The sequence below is a fragment of the Austrofundulus limnaeus genome, unplaced genomic scaffold (assembly GCF_001266775.1).
Source record: "Austrofundulus limnaeus strain Quisiro unplaced genomic scaffold, Austrofundulus_limnaeus-1.0 Scaffold71, whole genome shotgun sequence".
NCBI classification, from domain to species: Eukaryota; Metazoa; Chordata; class Actinopteri; order Cyprinodontiformes; family Rivulidae; genus Austrofundulus; species Austrofundulus limnaeus.
Window position 1 is genome coordinate 193536 of NW_013952473.1, and position 14775 is coordinate 208310.

General features: G+C 38.5%; 1 protein-coding gene across 4 annotated transcripts in view; it reads right to left on the reverse strand.

Moving 5' to 3' along the window:
• dock4b (dedicator of cytokinesis 4b) overlaps positions 1-14775 on the reverse strand; it is a gene marked incomplete at its 3' end in the record, with an annotated part of 164263 nt that overhangs the window by 119324 nt on the left and 30164 nt on the right. For 3 of the 4 annotated variants that reach the window (XM_014010605.1, XM_014010604.1, XM_014010603.1), the window contains 3 exon segments: positions 896-936; positions 3036-3068; positions 3564-3647. In XM_014010605.1, the coding sequence (XP_013866059.1) occupies positions 896-936; positions 3036-3068; positions 3564-3647 (158 nt within the window). 4 annotated transcript variants of the gene reach the window in all.

The following is a 14775-nucleotide window of genomic DNA, read 5'->3' on the forward strand; positions in this document are numbered from 1 at the left end:
GCAGAAGAAAAGAAACTTATGATTTCTGCCCCTTTTTCTTAAATAAATTCAATCAAAAAGAATCTTCAATTTACAACGTACAAAAAAAAAGAAAAAACAAAGGTTAATTCCTTCTTAAGTAACAATTCATGCCCTATACTTATACATATTTCTCCAACAGATTTACCTTTATCATTTTCTTAAATATACACACTGATCTGCCTTTTTAACATTATTCTGCAGATTATTCCATAATTTAATTCCCTGGAGTGAAGTACTCCRTTCCTTCAAACTAGTTCCAACTTTTCAACTTTTTAACTAGTTTGAGCTTTTTTCAGCTCATTTTACTCTTTTGCRATATTTTCAGCTTGTTACTGCTTACTTCAGCAAACACTCTCTGTTTCTTTTTGCTAATGTCAGCTATTTCAGCTACTTTGTTACCCATTTTAAGCTAGTTTCAGCCTTTTTAGCTATTCAGCAAAAATCTTTCAGYAGTAAGCATTCATACTGCATTTTCACAAGAACCACTAATTCTCTTTGTAATTTCATTTATTCACTGCAGTTCAACATTTGGAATATTGGTGTTCTTTGGTATCAAAAAAACAGCTAAGTCTCATTCAGCTGTTGTTTTAAGTTTTTTCCAAACTATTCTTCCAGCAGAATAGTTTCCTTTCTGTAAAACTCATCAGTTCTTTGCATGCTTCACTCTTTTGGCTTCCATTGAGGAATGAAGTTGTGAATTTTGAGTTGTGTCACAGAGGCGTTTCTAAACTGTCCTTCAAGCAGTTCTTTGAGGCAGAAACCTTAAAATGCTTTTACTGTCTTGAAGCTTTCGCCTGCTTAGTTGCAACACTGCCTAAAGCTGCCCCTGACTGTTTATCATTGGGACAATATTTATTTAGAAATATTTGCTTACCTTGACATTTGGATTCTTTAGGATGAATCCTCTGTACCAACCTGCAAAGACAGAACACTGTTAAAAAGTTCAACACTATGAGCATTGGAGACACTGCTGATTAGAAGCTAAAACAATTTCAAATTTCAAACAAGTCACTCCTAAACTGTTGGCGCCTTACTGCCAACTGAGTTACTTCTACTTCCAATAAATAAAATAGATTTAGAAAAATTTTTTTTAGCARAGGTAATAGAACAGCAGGAAAAAAATTCTCAACGATCTGTGCGACCACGTGTGAACTCACATCACAGAGAGGAAGGAAAACCTAGTTTCCATGTCTAAGACYCGGCTCAGCAGATGTGTAACAAAGGAAACATAAAGGTGATGAAAACAGTGGCTCATGTTCTCAAACCATTACACCCTCCAAAACGGACTTCAGCCAAATCAGTGAGCGCGAAGTGCTTCGGCAAATCCCATCACTGAYGGACACAATCTAATGAATTTACATTTATTTGTGCTGGTTTGAGCTGATGTGCTTTGCCAGAATGACTATTTCAGCTCATCCCATTGTTGCAGTGAGCCCCTCCAGATAAGAGCATTAGCCTAATAGCTTAAATGTAAATGTATTAGATTATTCTAATCACCGTTGGCTTTGACCAAGGCATCAGTGACTTAGACAGTATTTGCCGTCTCATCTGTTTCTGGGCGTACATGGTCAGACTGGTGTTGAGTAATGGGTCTTAACTGAGAAACATAGGCTCAGATTTTCTGCTGATGAGTCATCATTTTAGAAGGATATGGTTATCACCAATGGTGATGCTTATGGTATTGTGGTATTTGCCATCAACCTCTTCGTTTTTGTAGCTCCTATACTGCTGGCTTTTTAATATGTATAAATAATCACTGACTTTTAAAGGGAAACATGACCCTTCCAGGAAAATAGCACTAACGATTAGACTCTTGATAGCTCTAAAAACTTAACCTGAATTGGAGTTGGGAACCCGAAATMACAAATATTGTATATTACTGGTGTAATGTTTGTATAATCATCACACACTTTTCGTCTGGTTTGTAAAACAGTTTTGGTACAATTTAACAAAATGCCCACCTCTTCAGTAATATGCAGTCTGTTGTGGATCATCTGCATACATTTGGAGCCAAACATCCTTACAACTTTCATATAGTTCATTGAAATATGAACAAAAGGGCAGGGGTCCTAAAATACAACCTTGTGGTACGCCCAATTTTATAGTTTTCAAAGTTATGTGAACTTTTCAATAAAATAAAAAAACATCACTTAAATTTATTTATTTTTGTGCATCAGTACACCCTCAAAGGATAAATAACTTACCGGTACTTCAAACTTGACATTTTACAAAGAATTTCAAYGAAAACCCTGGGAACATATTAAGCAGTGTTTAAGATCTATGAATCTCTGTAAGGTTTTGTCAGAGCACTTTCTAGCTTTTCTACTGTAAAGTCATTCACTGCCCATGGGAACCTTTTAAAGCAAACGTTAAAGGAAGAGCCGCCGAAGAGCAAAGTCAAAAATCAATAGCTGAGGCTCTTCAGTTTCACACAGACACCACAAGCCGGTGAAGTTGCCTTCACTCTGCGAGCGGGAGTGTTTTGAAGTGTCAATAGTATCAACATGAGGCAGAGCCATTAGCCCGTCTCCTCCGCTGTCAGCGCCCCATCTCTCAGCCTCTTTGCTGCTGGCAAGATTCGGATTTAGATCCTCCCTTTTGGGCCAAGCATTCAGCTGGCTGTGCTATTGTCTACTTCCTCTGGGTCCTTTACCACAATGTCACATCCATCTGACTGGCAAGCTGTATGACTGACTCGCTCTCTGGCTGGTTCTCAGTGTGTGTGTGTGTGTGGCTGCTTGTGTGTATTTCAGTGTTTACGTGCGTTTCTATCTACCAAAAGGAAGTGAGACAAGCGCTCCGGAAGACAGAGGTGACTACGTATTTGTGCAAAGTTGCCTATTCGTAGTAGGGCAGTGCAGAAGCACTGTGAAGTGATTTCACATTGTTCTGAAAGTGGAATAAACAGGCCTAAGACAGAAATTACAACAATGTCTGACTCTAAGAAACCATATGTACAGAAAAGGCAGACAGAAATAAGTTTTTAAAGAACTAAAGGAAGGAGAATAACAGACTTTGTGTTGGCAGGAAGCTGGGGAGAGCCTCTCCTGCAGGGAAAAAGGGAAAAAAATTATTTTCTCGAGGTTTTTATCTCACAAGAAGCTGCTCATTTTGCGCCGTCTTGACTCTATGAAATAGCTGACTCTCAGTTACAACCACACCTAATTTTAGCTGAGTTTCTTTAAAAACCACCGTGGCAGCCATCTTGAATTGAATTCATTGATTACTTTCTGAAAGTCCAATTACGTTACATTCAATGATTTGTGAGATATTTTGGAAACAGATGGACACAGAAACARGTTCTTCACATCCGTTTCACAAATCTCAAGATTTGCACGTTCTACGAAACGATTAGTAAAATAATTAAAAGGGAAATGCTCATATACTTTAGTCAGTCTACTTTAAGAAAAGCTGTATGATCCACACGTTTTTACTATTCTATCTCAACGGAARTGTGTAACTACCTTACATGAAGTATTCTGTTTCATTAGCGTTTTCTTTCAGGGAAAAAAATGTATAGAAATGTACACAGTGTGGCGTACCTTCACATTTCTCCAGGATCTGCACCGTGTCTCCGATTTCCAACGGGAGGCCATGTTGGATGGTCCCTCGGAAACTGGCAAGCACTGCAACGAGAAAATTTGATTTTTAGTAATCTTTTCCTGTTGAATCAATAAATCAAATCAAATCAAAACATCCAAAATGCCCACGTGAGTCCACTGTAGTTTATTCAGTTTTTTTATTGTTGTGCTCAGCTATGGTGGGAGGGGTTAAGAAAAGGTCAAGAGCAGGAGAAGAGTGATACAAAACAAAACACAAAATGATAAAAACAAACCAATTTCAATGAATGTTTTGTTTATTAGAAGAGTAGACGTTTTATTGGACAACACTTTGTTGGATAACTGAACCTGCATCTATGGGTGCAAATAAACATTATAACCTGTGGTTATATGAATGTGAAACTAATCAGACAGCAGCAATGGGGTAAATAATTAAAGGGATGAATTTATGCTCATTCCTAATTTCCATTAGGTAAAATATTAGTCATGTATAACTTTTAGCCAGAAAGTCACTTCAACAAGACCAAACTGTTCCTTTAGATCGGTGGTTCCCAAACTTTTTATCTTCTGACCCACAAAATATCCATGGCAAAAACTTGTGACCCCGAATATTACTGGTCTGAGTACACAAACTTCGTTAATAACCCTAAAAACACAGGTTTTTTGACAAAATAAACAGCTTATACACAAATATAAATACTTTTTTATACTTATTTTGTGTTTTTGTTAATATTTATAGGGAAAATATTACATCAGCAATTGTTTTATTACCCTTTAAATTGATTTCTGGAGATTATCCAAGGTGCTTCATGACCCATAATTGGGTCCCAAGCCCAACTTTGGGAACCAAAGTGCAGTGGTTCCCAAACTTTTCAGCTTTTGAACCACAGAGACCTGTGCTCCCAGCTATTTCTGGATGATAAACATTTGTATCAGGTCAACTAAACATAACAATATTTTATACTACATTTATCCATTTTAAATACACTAACCTCACTCATTTGTAACGGCTAAGACAAAAATGTAATTAATTCAGAAAATCTTTTCAGGACCCCACCTTGATGTTTCGGGACCCCACTTTGGGTCCCGACCCCAACTTTGGGAAACACTGCTTTATATGGTTTATAAGGACAGTTTTAGTGCTCCAACTGCACAGCCCTTACAGACATAACACGGCTATTCATGCTAAATCACACGGGAGGTGATAAATCACTTTACTAGAAGATAATAAAAGGAGAAACCCAAGCCGGTAACTGCAGTAATTAAATTCTAACTAAGCAACTAAAGCCTAATAATAAAAACATTTCCAAAAACTATACACAACCTCTTTCTAAGACCTTGTGTATATGCTTACAGCTAAAGGTCCAACCACAATACGCTGTATGGTTGAGTTATCTGATTCTGGCAACAAGACGTTAAAAAGGAGATACAACCTAAATAATAACCAGAAACTAAAGCGGATATTGAACAAATGGTTTCCTCTTTTTCACTGATGTTTTAACCAATTCAAGAAGCAGGGGAAAGAAGAGATGCTGAGAAGCGTAACAGCCATGAGGAAAGATTGTCATCTGACAGCTCTTCAGCCGTCTCCTCCAAACGGAACCGTGTCCTGTTCACCGAGCCAGCATATATATTAAAAGATAGCTATGTTCATGCAAATCCATCAACGCATAAACTGTATAAATGTCTACAAAACGTTCCTACTGGAAGAAAGAAGGCAGCGAATTCACACAAGCAGCCCATTCAAACGGCTAATGTATGCTAGTACACATGGCTACACACAGAAAGCCATTCACACATGGACACACACACGCAACACGAGCAGGGTCTGAGGTGGAAACGGATAACAAGAGTGGCTCGCTGGGCCGAGAGGATTCTGGTTTGTGATCATCCAACTTATCTGTACGCATCAGTGAAAAAGTGCAGAGAAAAACCTCTCAGTGCTCTGAGATTATCCTTAATCCAAGATACTTTGAGAGGAAAAGGTGTACCCAGAAAACTGTACAAAAACAAGGTGGTTATGGTATTTCTCTTTGTTTACACTACACTGTAATACATTGTCTGCCTCTGAAACGTCAAAGACTGACAATAATAAAACTTTCAGAAATTAATCACTGGATCAACATCCAACAACTTACGAAACACGAAAATTGCCATAATTTGGTCACATTTTAAGATGCTGGGCTAAAATATGGTGTGGAAGTAGTTGAGCATCGTCCCCAACACAAGCTCTAAGTGCTACTCATTGTGTGACGCTTGTTTAAAAATTCACCATTAACTGCAGGAGTCAACCCAGTTTGTTAGCAAAATCTCCCATTAACCACAAGCTGGATTTGAAATAAAAAAAATTTCAAGAAATAATAATAATAATAATAATAATAATGTTTCCATTAAATTGTAATGCGAATTAGGCGTGTTTCCATCTACATCTACTGGTTTGGAGCAAATCAACCAGGCAATGCAAAGTGTCATTTTGTCACATTGATGTTACGCATGACTGGAATAAACAGGAAGTAAAGGTTGCAAACATGCAGGGACCACAAACCTCAGAACAATGGAGAGAAATTTCCAGGAATGTGATGCTATCAGGCAAGTTGGAATTGTTCCGACATATCAGCTATCAGCTGTGTTACATGTTGTCCGACATGTTGCTCCAGTCATGTTTTCATGCGTCATGGGCACATCCAGAAAGACATCKAGTATGGAAACAGCTGATAAATCATGTGAGGTAAATGTYCGCTACTTCAKAACTTATTCGGCAAATGCGTTTCCATCTCTTCTTTTGCGCATTACCACATCAAGTGAGCATTAAAACTTTTTTCTTCAAATTTTGACATTTCCCTCAACCTTTTCTAATTTCTAATTCAAAATAAGAATAAAAAAACATTGATGGAAACACAGCTACTGGGTTGACATGGGCACCAGTGACCCACGTGACCCTGAAAAGGAAGAAGCGTGTACAGAAAATGGATGGATGGATGGATGGGTTGACATCAACAAATAATTAATTTGATTAAAGACAGCCACCATAGTTAATCAATATTAACCTGCACAAAAATGGAAAGACCTTGATGGAGAGGAACGTTGGTTTGAGAGAGGAGAAAAGGAAGCATCTTTGTGAAGAAAAACCGTCCACCATTAAACAGAGGTGGAGGTCTTTGTGTCCAGTTGTCCTCCTCCTACAACGTTGTTATTGAAAGTATGACTCCGCCCCCTGTGAGCAAAAGGTGTGAATCAGGGCCCCAACGATACCAACACAAAGAGGGAAAGAGAGACAAAAACAAGGGGACTTTGAGCCCTGCCTGCATTCACTACATACACATAACATGACACCAAAGAACCACAGCCAAAGCATCCAAACCAATAAGTCAGGTGATGGGGAGCATGACCCTCTATGAACAACAGAGCTAATCAAGCCTATTGTTAGGCTATGGCCCTCTTTTGCATGTGACTAATCTGTTTGTCCATGTGGAGGCAGTGCTTATAAGGCTGAGTTCACCTGAAACTCATCAAAATGAAGAAGTCTCTTGGAGGAGAGACGAAACGTTTCACTAAAGAACACATCCAGAGGACCTACTTGTTTTTTTCTTTTTGAATATAAATTTTAGCAATATTAAGCTGAAATTTGAGATGGTAGTAGCTGAGAGTCATTCCCTTTTATTGGAGATCTAACAGTATTGAGTGAGATCATGCTTGACATTATTTTTAAGGCTTGACCAAAAGAAACAACAAGAAATTGGTTTGTTGGCTTGAGTTTTTTGGTCACATTAGTCATTTTTTGTTGATTATTGTGAAAAGGTACCAACAAATTTATGTCTGCAAAGTACAGTATTATAAATAAAATAGTTTTTCTCCTGCCCTCTACCTATATTTGTCTATCTACTTTTATCTTTTATTCTCTAATGTTTTCATTTAGATAACATTTCCAGTAGTAACGGCCACTCTGTTCTGTTCCTCCTTGTAGTCCTACGATCAGTAAGAAGACCTTCTTTAAAAAGGGATTTGTAAGACGTGAACATCTGACTCAGTGATTCATTCAAAGAGCAGAGAGTGCAGAGAGGCACGATGCTTGCCTACTTTTTTGTAATTTATTCGAAGCTCAGTCAGTCACACATTTACACAGAGACCAAACACATTCACGCTCCTCAAGTGTGCCCAATGCATGAATTACCCAAGCTACTCTGAGATCAATTATTCAGTCTCAAGTCTGTTTTTTTTTCCTGCTGAGAAATGAAATCGTAGAGCCAGCTGCTGTCTGTCCGTTTATCCCCAACTGCCTGTCATCAGTTTGACTGCCTGTCAACTAACGGGGCTGACGGACCACAAAATTATGGACTGACGAGATTAGAAAGGGACTCACTCTCTAGGAGAATGATTTGTTGTTCTTTTGTTCCATTTGCTCAAGCTAGAGAAGGAGAACAGGGAGTACCAACGGGGAGAAGGAACCCATTCATGATGCATGAGTACAGCAGTGTATAAAAAACTAGACACGCCAATAATGAGGACACACATTTATTTAACTCTGATCCACGATGATCCCTTCCAATGCAGTGCAAATCTGGTCCGATGAGCAATGACAACAGACCAGATAACTGTCTAAACATAACACAAAAACAGCAGCAAGTGAATGAACGTGACCACAAAAATGTGTTCCTTGTCAAGGTTTCTCAAGAGGAAAAAAAAGGAAAGTTCACATGGAAGAAATGAGGGAATGGTGCCAGATACAGAAACGGGGATAAAAATCTCTGATGCAGCGGGTCATCACATCACTTGCAGGGCAGCACTTATCTCTGTTTAAACACCTGAGATGGTCACTCTGGAAACTATTTTAAGCTTGATCAGGACTAAAGCTGAAATTCTTAAACTTCTTTGTAAATACTCACTGATAGCTAGGAGTCATAAACCTTCACACCATGTTACTTTACCATCAATAGTTGTTATTTTTCGGTAACAATTTCATACAAAAGCAGATGTTTGCAAAAAAAAATCTATTAATTAGAGGTAAACAAAAAAACAATTTTATACTGTCCTGATGCATCTCAGTCATCCAGGTAGAAAAAAATCAAAAAGAAAAAATAAGTAGGTCCTCTGGATGGGTTCTTCTTTAGTGAAACGTTTCGTCTCTCCTCCAAGAAACTTCTTCAGTCTGATGAGTTTCAGGTGAACTCAGCTTTATAAGCACTGCCTCCACATGGACAAACAGGTTAGTCACGTGCAAAAGAGGGCCATCGCCTAACARTAGGCTTGATTAGCTCTATTGTTCATAGAGGGTCATGTGCCCCATTACCTGACCCGTGACCCAATAGAGCTAATCAAGCCTATTGTTAGGCGATTGCCCTCTTTTACATGTGACTAACCTGTTTGTCCATGTGGAGGCAGTGCTTATAAAGCTGAGTTCACCTGAAACTCATCAGACTGAAGAAGTCTCTTGGACGAGTGACGAAACGTTTCACTAAAGAAGAACCCATCCAGGGGACCTACTTATTGATAGTTTTATACTTTATATTGCGTTGGCAACAGATAGTCAGGTTCTGAGGCATCACCAGCTGAAAGAAGACGCTACTCTAGCTAAATGCCTATTCACGCTAAGAATTAGAAAAATGGAAACAYGAAATTAACCTAACATTAATTTATCATGCAATTAATTGATTTATTGCTTATTGTGACAGGCCTAATACTTAGCAATGAAATCTACTATTACTAGAAGTCAAAGTCTAGGTATTGGATACACAAAACTACCTTGATTGCAATCAATCCCTTCATTAACTGCCTGGGATGGAGACAGGTGCGACTGCCGGATCAACCACCAGTTTAAACTTGTGCCGATCCATTGGGATTATACATGTGTATCTGTTGGCTGGTCTGCATGTGCATTCTGCTGAGTAAGTCAAGATAGCCCCACAGAAAGCCAACTAGTTGGGATTAGGATACGTGTGTTTGAGGCCGAGTCAAAGCCCGTCGAACCGCGTTACATTTGGTTTCTGTTTAAGCTGCTTAAAAGAGCAGACGCCMACCCAAACTCAGAGAGCAGAGAGCTGGTATTTTCCTCAACAAATAGCTGGGCTTGTTATAAAAAAAGAAAAGAAAAAAAAGACAACTTTATAAAAGCTGATTGTGATCAAAGCAGGAAGTTCTGGTTCCCAGATTTTACCCACATTTTGCATTAGATCACATTCGTTTGAAGCACTCCTTAATGTGCTTTTTAACCCAATTAGCCTGACCCTTTCTTCTCTCCGACTGATCCGACAATGATTCACAAGTAAAATCCACTCTCACATGGTAATTATACAGCATTTATGTCATTAATATGCTAATTTGACAACAGAAACTGGTGTCACTCCAATCGCCTGCTCTGATGCCAAATGTTAAGAGCATGAATATTTAATTTGTGTGTGGGAATATGTGAGCGAATACTTAATGCAAAAGGCTTTATTATGACACAAAATGAGGTTAATGGGTTGATTGTGAAAAGGAGGGGACACAGCATCAAAACGAGGAAAGAAATGCTTTCTCTTGTGGGGTTTCTTGCAAACAATTAGCAGATATTTCAAACTGGATATTAAATAAAAGAAATATAATTCCTTGCTTCTTCATTCTGCTCATTCTTTGGTCTGCACTCCTCAAAAGTTAGAACTGCCTTTGCCAAACCAAAGCTGCATTTACTTCCAGCAATGTGACTAAAACATTCCTACTCAGACCAAAACTAGCTCAGTTATGTTCCATTTGAGCCAAGTCCACGCAAACTGCGCTCCTACACAGAGGCTGCAGGCATCTCTTTTTCTATGGTGTCAAGAAGAAAGAGGCTATTTTTTTTTCTTCATTTTAAAAATCCAGGGTTTGATGCATTTTGTCCATGAAGCACAAAGTCATGACAGAGTTGAACCTGCAAGAGGAGGCCTTGAACRGCACCTAACTTGGCAGGCGCTCGCTCCCAAATTGACAAAAACAGACACAGATGCACATACGCAGAGGTCTGATAGGCAGCTCAGACAAAAACCAGGGCAGCAGAATCACCCAGGAGGAACGGCTTTCATTTGGCCCTCTTCATTGCCGGCCGCCGGTTCCCTCTCACTGCCATTGTGTGCCGGGAGATAGCAACCCGAGCGCCGTCACAAAACGGGCTCGCTAGCAACAATAAACCCTCGCTGAAATCACACAGCGAGAGCAGGTCGGCTTTCAGGAGCGAGCCGTGTGAGGAATGCTATTAGTCTGGTTGGAAAGGCTGCATGACAAACAGCTCAGTGAGGTTTCACCTCGGTTTCAAAGGGCAAATATAAAATCCAGACATATACATTCACAAATTGCAAAAATAAAAACATCATCTAGAATAAAAAGTTAAAATAATACGAGGTGCATCAGGGTGTGGTAACAACACCCTGTTCGGTTTTACGATGCCCTCTTTCAGCTGGTGATGCCTCAGCACACCATTCCGATCTTCGGATCCACCAGTTGTTTGTTTTTTACTCTACGTACAGTAAGTTTTGTAAACTTGCATAAACTATACGTAAGCAGCAGAGGGGATTCGACCGCAATTATTTTATGAAATCAGAGGAACACGAATAAATTGCGCCGGCTTGGATAGAAAAGGTGGGTACTCAGCTACTGCCACACCAAGTTTTACCCCCATATTTGTGTTGTCTAAGGTTGATTAGCTTTGGCGACCATCTAGACTTGGATTGACTCCAAAAGTTAATGAGTTATAGGCTGTGTTCAAATTCAGGGGCTGAGTCCTTCGAAGGACCTGCCCTACCCGGTCTAGATGGGCCAGGTCCTTGGTAGTCCRCAAAAACTGGAAAAATTTGGCTGTGAATTTGGATGGTCTAGCCTTCAGCTTTATTACCGCCCTTACCTCAAAATGTCCTGTCACCTAGCAATCACGAAGATGCAAAACAGAAGGAAAACTAGATTGAAATTAGCAAAATATCAATATTAGTATTATTACCAAAAAAATGCAGCGATACTTGAAGAACTAAGAGACCTGCCATATGTGCATGTTTATTTTGCTATTCTAGCTCATTTGATTTCTGACAAGATTAATATTAAAAACATGTCTATATAAATTACAAAAGCATTAACAACACAACTGCTCCAAACGTAATTTTTATACTGCCAGATTTGCATTTAAAATTGCATTCCTTTCTCTCACTTCATCCACCATTATGAGCAGAAAAAAAATAAAATTCCGGCCGGCCCGCAAAGCATTATGTTATACGGTGGGCTGAGAAGGCTCCCTCGGACCCGTCCTTCAAATTGTGGAAAAGGGAGGACACATTTGTCGGCCGCATCATAGGGGTCTTCAAATTTGGACAACTTCCAGCGCTGCGCTGTGACATAAGCAGCGGACAAATTCAGGCTTCGGAGGACGCAGCTCCTGAATTTGGTCACAGCCATAGATGGAGATCCAATCAAAACTTTGAGTGTTTCATTACAATCTGTCCAGTGGTTCATGAAATATATTGGTAATACAGACAAACGAAAAGGGTGGCAGTAATACAATCAATCAAAATAGAAAAACTTTTTCTTTAGCGTGATTAGCATTTAAGGTATTGCCCAGGTTTCAAATAAGGAAAGCCCAAAGCATTTATCCTCTAGGCTTGCGCAGTAATAGAATTAAAAAAAATCATAGATGACACAGATTAAACCAGAATATAGGTCAGCGGGCTAAAACCTCATCTCATTCTCTGGCAATAATCTGAGAGTGTTTTTGTGTGTAGGTTGGTGTGGCCTCACAGCTAAGTGCATGCATTAGATAGTCCAATGATGCCAAAACTCCAGATGAGATAATTACTATAATCCTCTTGGGAGGACTTACATCACTTAAATAAATGTGTAATTATATGTGTCTTCTGTAAGACTTGTCATTGGATTATCATACATTATGTTGTGATAATCGTATGATGCGTAAATAATTAAAATGAGATTGCAACTCTTCTCTTTTGTATCATACCATACTTAGTCACATCCACTAAATCACACCACAAATTTATTTATCTTTCATATGACTGGGTTGAATGGCAGTCATGCTAAATGCTAACCAAATTGGATGCCAGTTACCCCCCAAAAACACATATAACATATATTATGTTCATTCAAAATACTAGAAAAGTAAATACGACCAAGTCTTTTGGATGTTTTGCTTATTATCCAAGGAGCTCTGACTAAGGTATTTTACAATAAAAAAAGAACAACATAGTTTTAAAACCTTTAGTTTTTGCTTATTCTGATTCTACTATTTAAAATTTAAAGCTTTGCTTCAGTCGTATAGAGCATCACTTCCTGCTTTAATTACAACAAGTTGTCAGTCACTTGGTTTATTTATTCCCACATTAACCATTCACATTTAAATTTTATGTTATTAGGTATTTTTCTGCAAAATGTAGTCACAGTTTTTTTCCACATAATGTAAGAAGTGATAAACAGACACGTTTTGATACTTAGCACAAATAGTACAGAAATTTGTGTTTGGTGGATTATTTCTTTGTTGTAACAATGCTTCTTGGCAATAAATCGTATACCGTTAGAAGGCCTGTTAAATTTTCATTTAAATGGTGCCACATTTGTAAGGAACAAGCATTTGTGGGATGAGCAGTAGAGCTGAGTGTGCCCTTACTTCTTACATATTAACAGTTCTGAGTACCATTAAACTCTTATGGGCGGTTTCAAAATACCAAATTGGCAACAACCAAAATGTTAAAGTTGAGGTGTCAGACCAGCACAAATTGGGTCACTATGGCTACAAATACCTTTTATATACAACCTGTAAAAAATGAGCTACCTCACTTTTTGTCCACATAACTAACTCTATTGAGCTGTAATAGTCAACCACATTGTTACCATTATAGTTCAAAAACAGAGAAAAGACTCTAGATTCGTGTGGCCGTTCTAAGAAGGGTTAGTCATACAAGGACCACTTCTTACTTTTGCATTATGATTTCAAAACAATCAATATTTCAATGTAGCTGATACTAATAAATAAATTCAATAAGAAAATCATTTAAATCAAAACGAATATAAACAAAGCGGCCTTCTGATGAGGACAGAGACTGAACCAAGGTAAAGATTCAACGAGATTGAAAACTTATACTATTTCACATTTTATAACAATTAAACATGATTGCACAGAGCTGTATAGGATTGAATTGGCTGTGCAAAGCAAGAACATCCAAAGAAGACCAAACTAGAGATTTGAAAATTTCAGCCAATATCAATATCAGATATTAATAAAGCTGTTAAAGGCACAGTGTGTAGGATTTGTTGTTTTCAGCGACATCTAGTGGTTGAGTGGTTGAATCATCCCCCCCCCCATATTGCTCGACCAACTTATTGGACAGATATCAATACTCTAAAACATGACCAACAACAGCCGATTCTAATGTGATTGCTGATCTATCGTGCATCCCTAGCAGTGTTTCCCCTACCATTATACAGGCGATATACCATTGCGATAGCTTTGCAAGCTACTTTTTCTTTCTTTAAAATAAAATGCGACAGGTGAAGCCACAGCATTGTTACCTTATCAATAATTTAGAATCACCAACAAAGACCCCGCGTGCGACCAGGTTCCCGCGAGTCCGTTCATGTTCTATAAATAGCGCTGATCAGCAGCGCAGCTGTAATGTCCCTCAACTTTGAAAAAAGTAACCAGAGTAGTTTGTAAACTCAAATCCAGACAGAATCAGCTGCTGTACAGGTCCTGCTGGACTCAAACATCGAGCTGAGCTCATCTCCTCTTCTCTGTCACACACCGCAGGTCAGACAGTCCCGTTCTGGAGCATTAACCCTTAAGGGCCCAGATAATAATCGGTCTTTAAAATGTGGTAAATAAATTATTTTCAGTGACTGAGGAAGTGTTTTTGATAGTTGCATAATTGCATTTTCTAAATGTTATCCTTTATGTCTACAACAGAGTTCTAATTCTTAGAAAGGACAAGATTTGAGGTTTTTACTGATAATATTTTATTCAAAACATGTTACAGAAGTCATAAGAAGCAGGTTTATTTTGAACAAACATTACAAACGTGTTCATTCCTACAAAACTGTCAAATATATTTACAAACAACACTAAACTGATTCAGATTAGCATAAAATAAATCATGTTTTATAATTAAATGTCTGTTTCCTGCCATAAAGAACAATCCTCCTCCTGTCCTCCTTGTTCCTAATCAGGGTCAGGGTGGAACATGTCCTCGCTGCC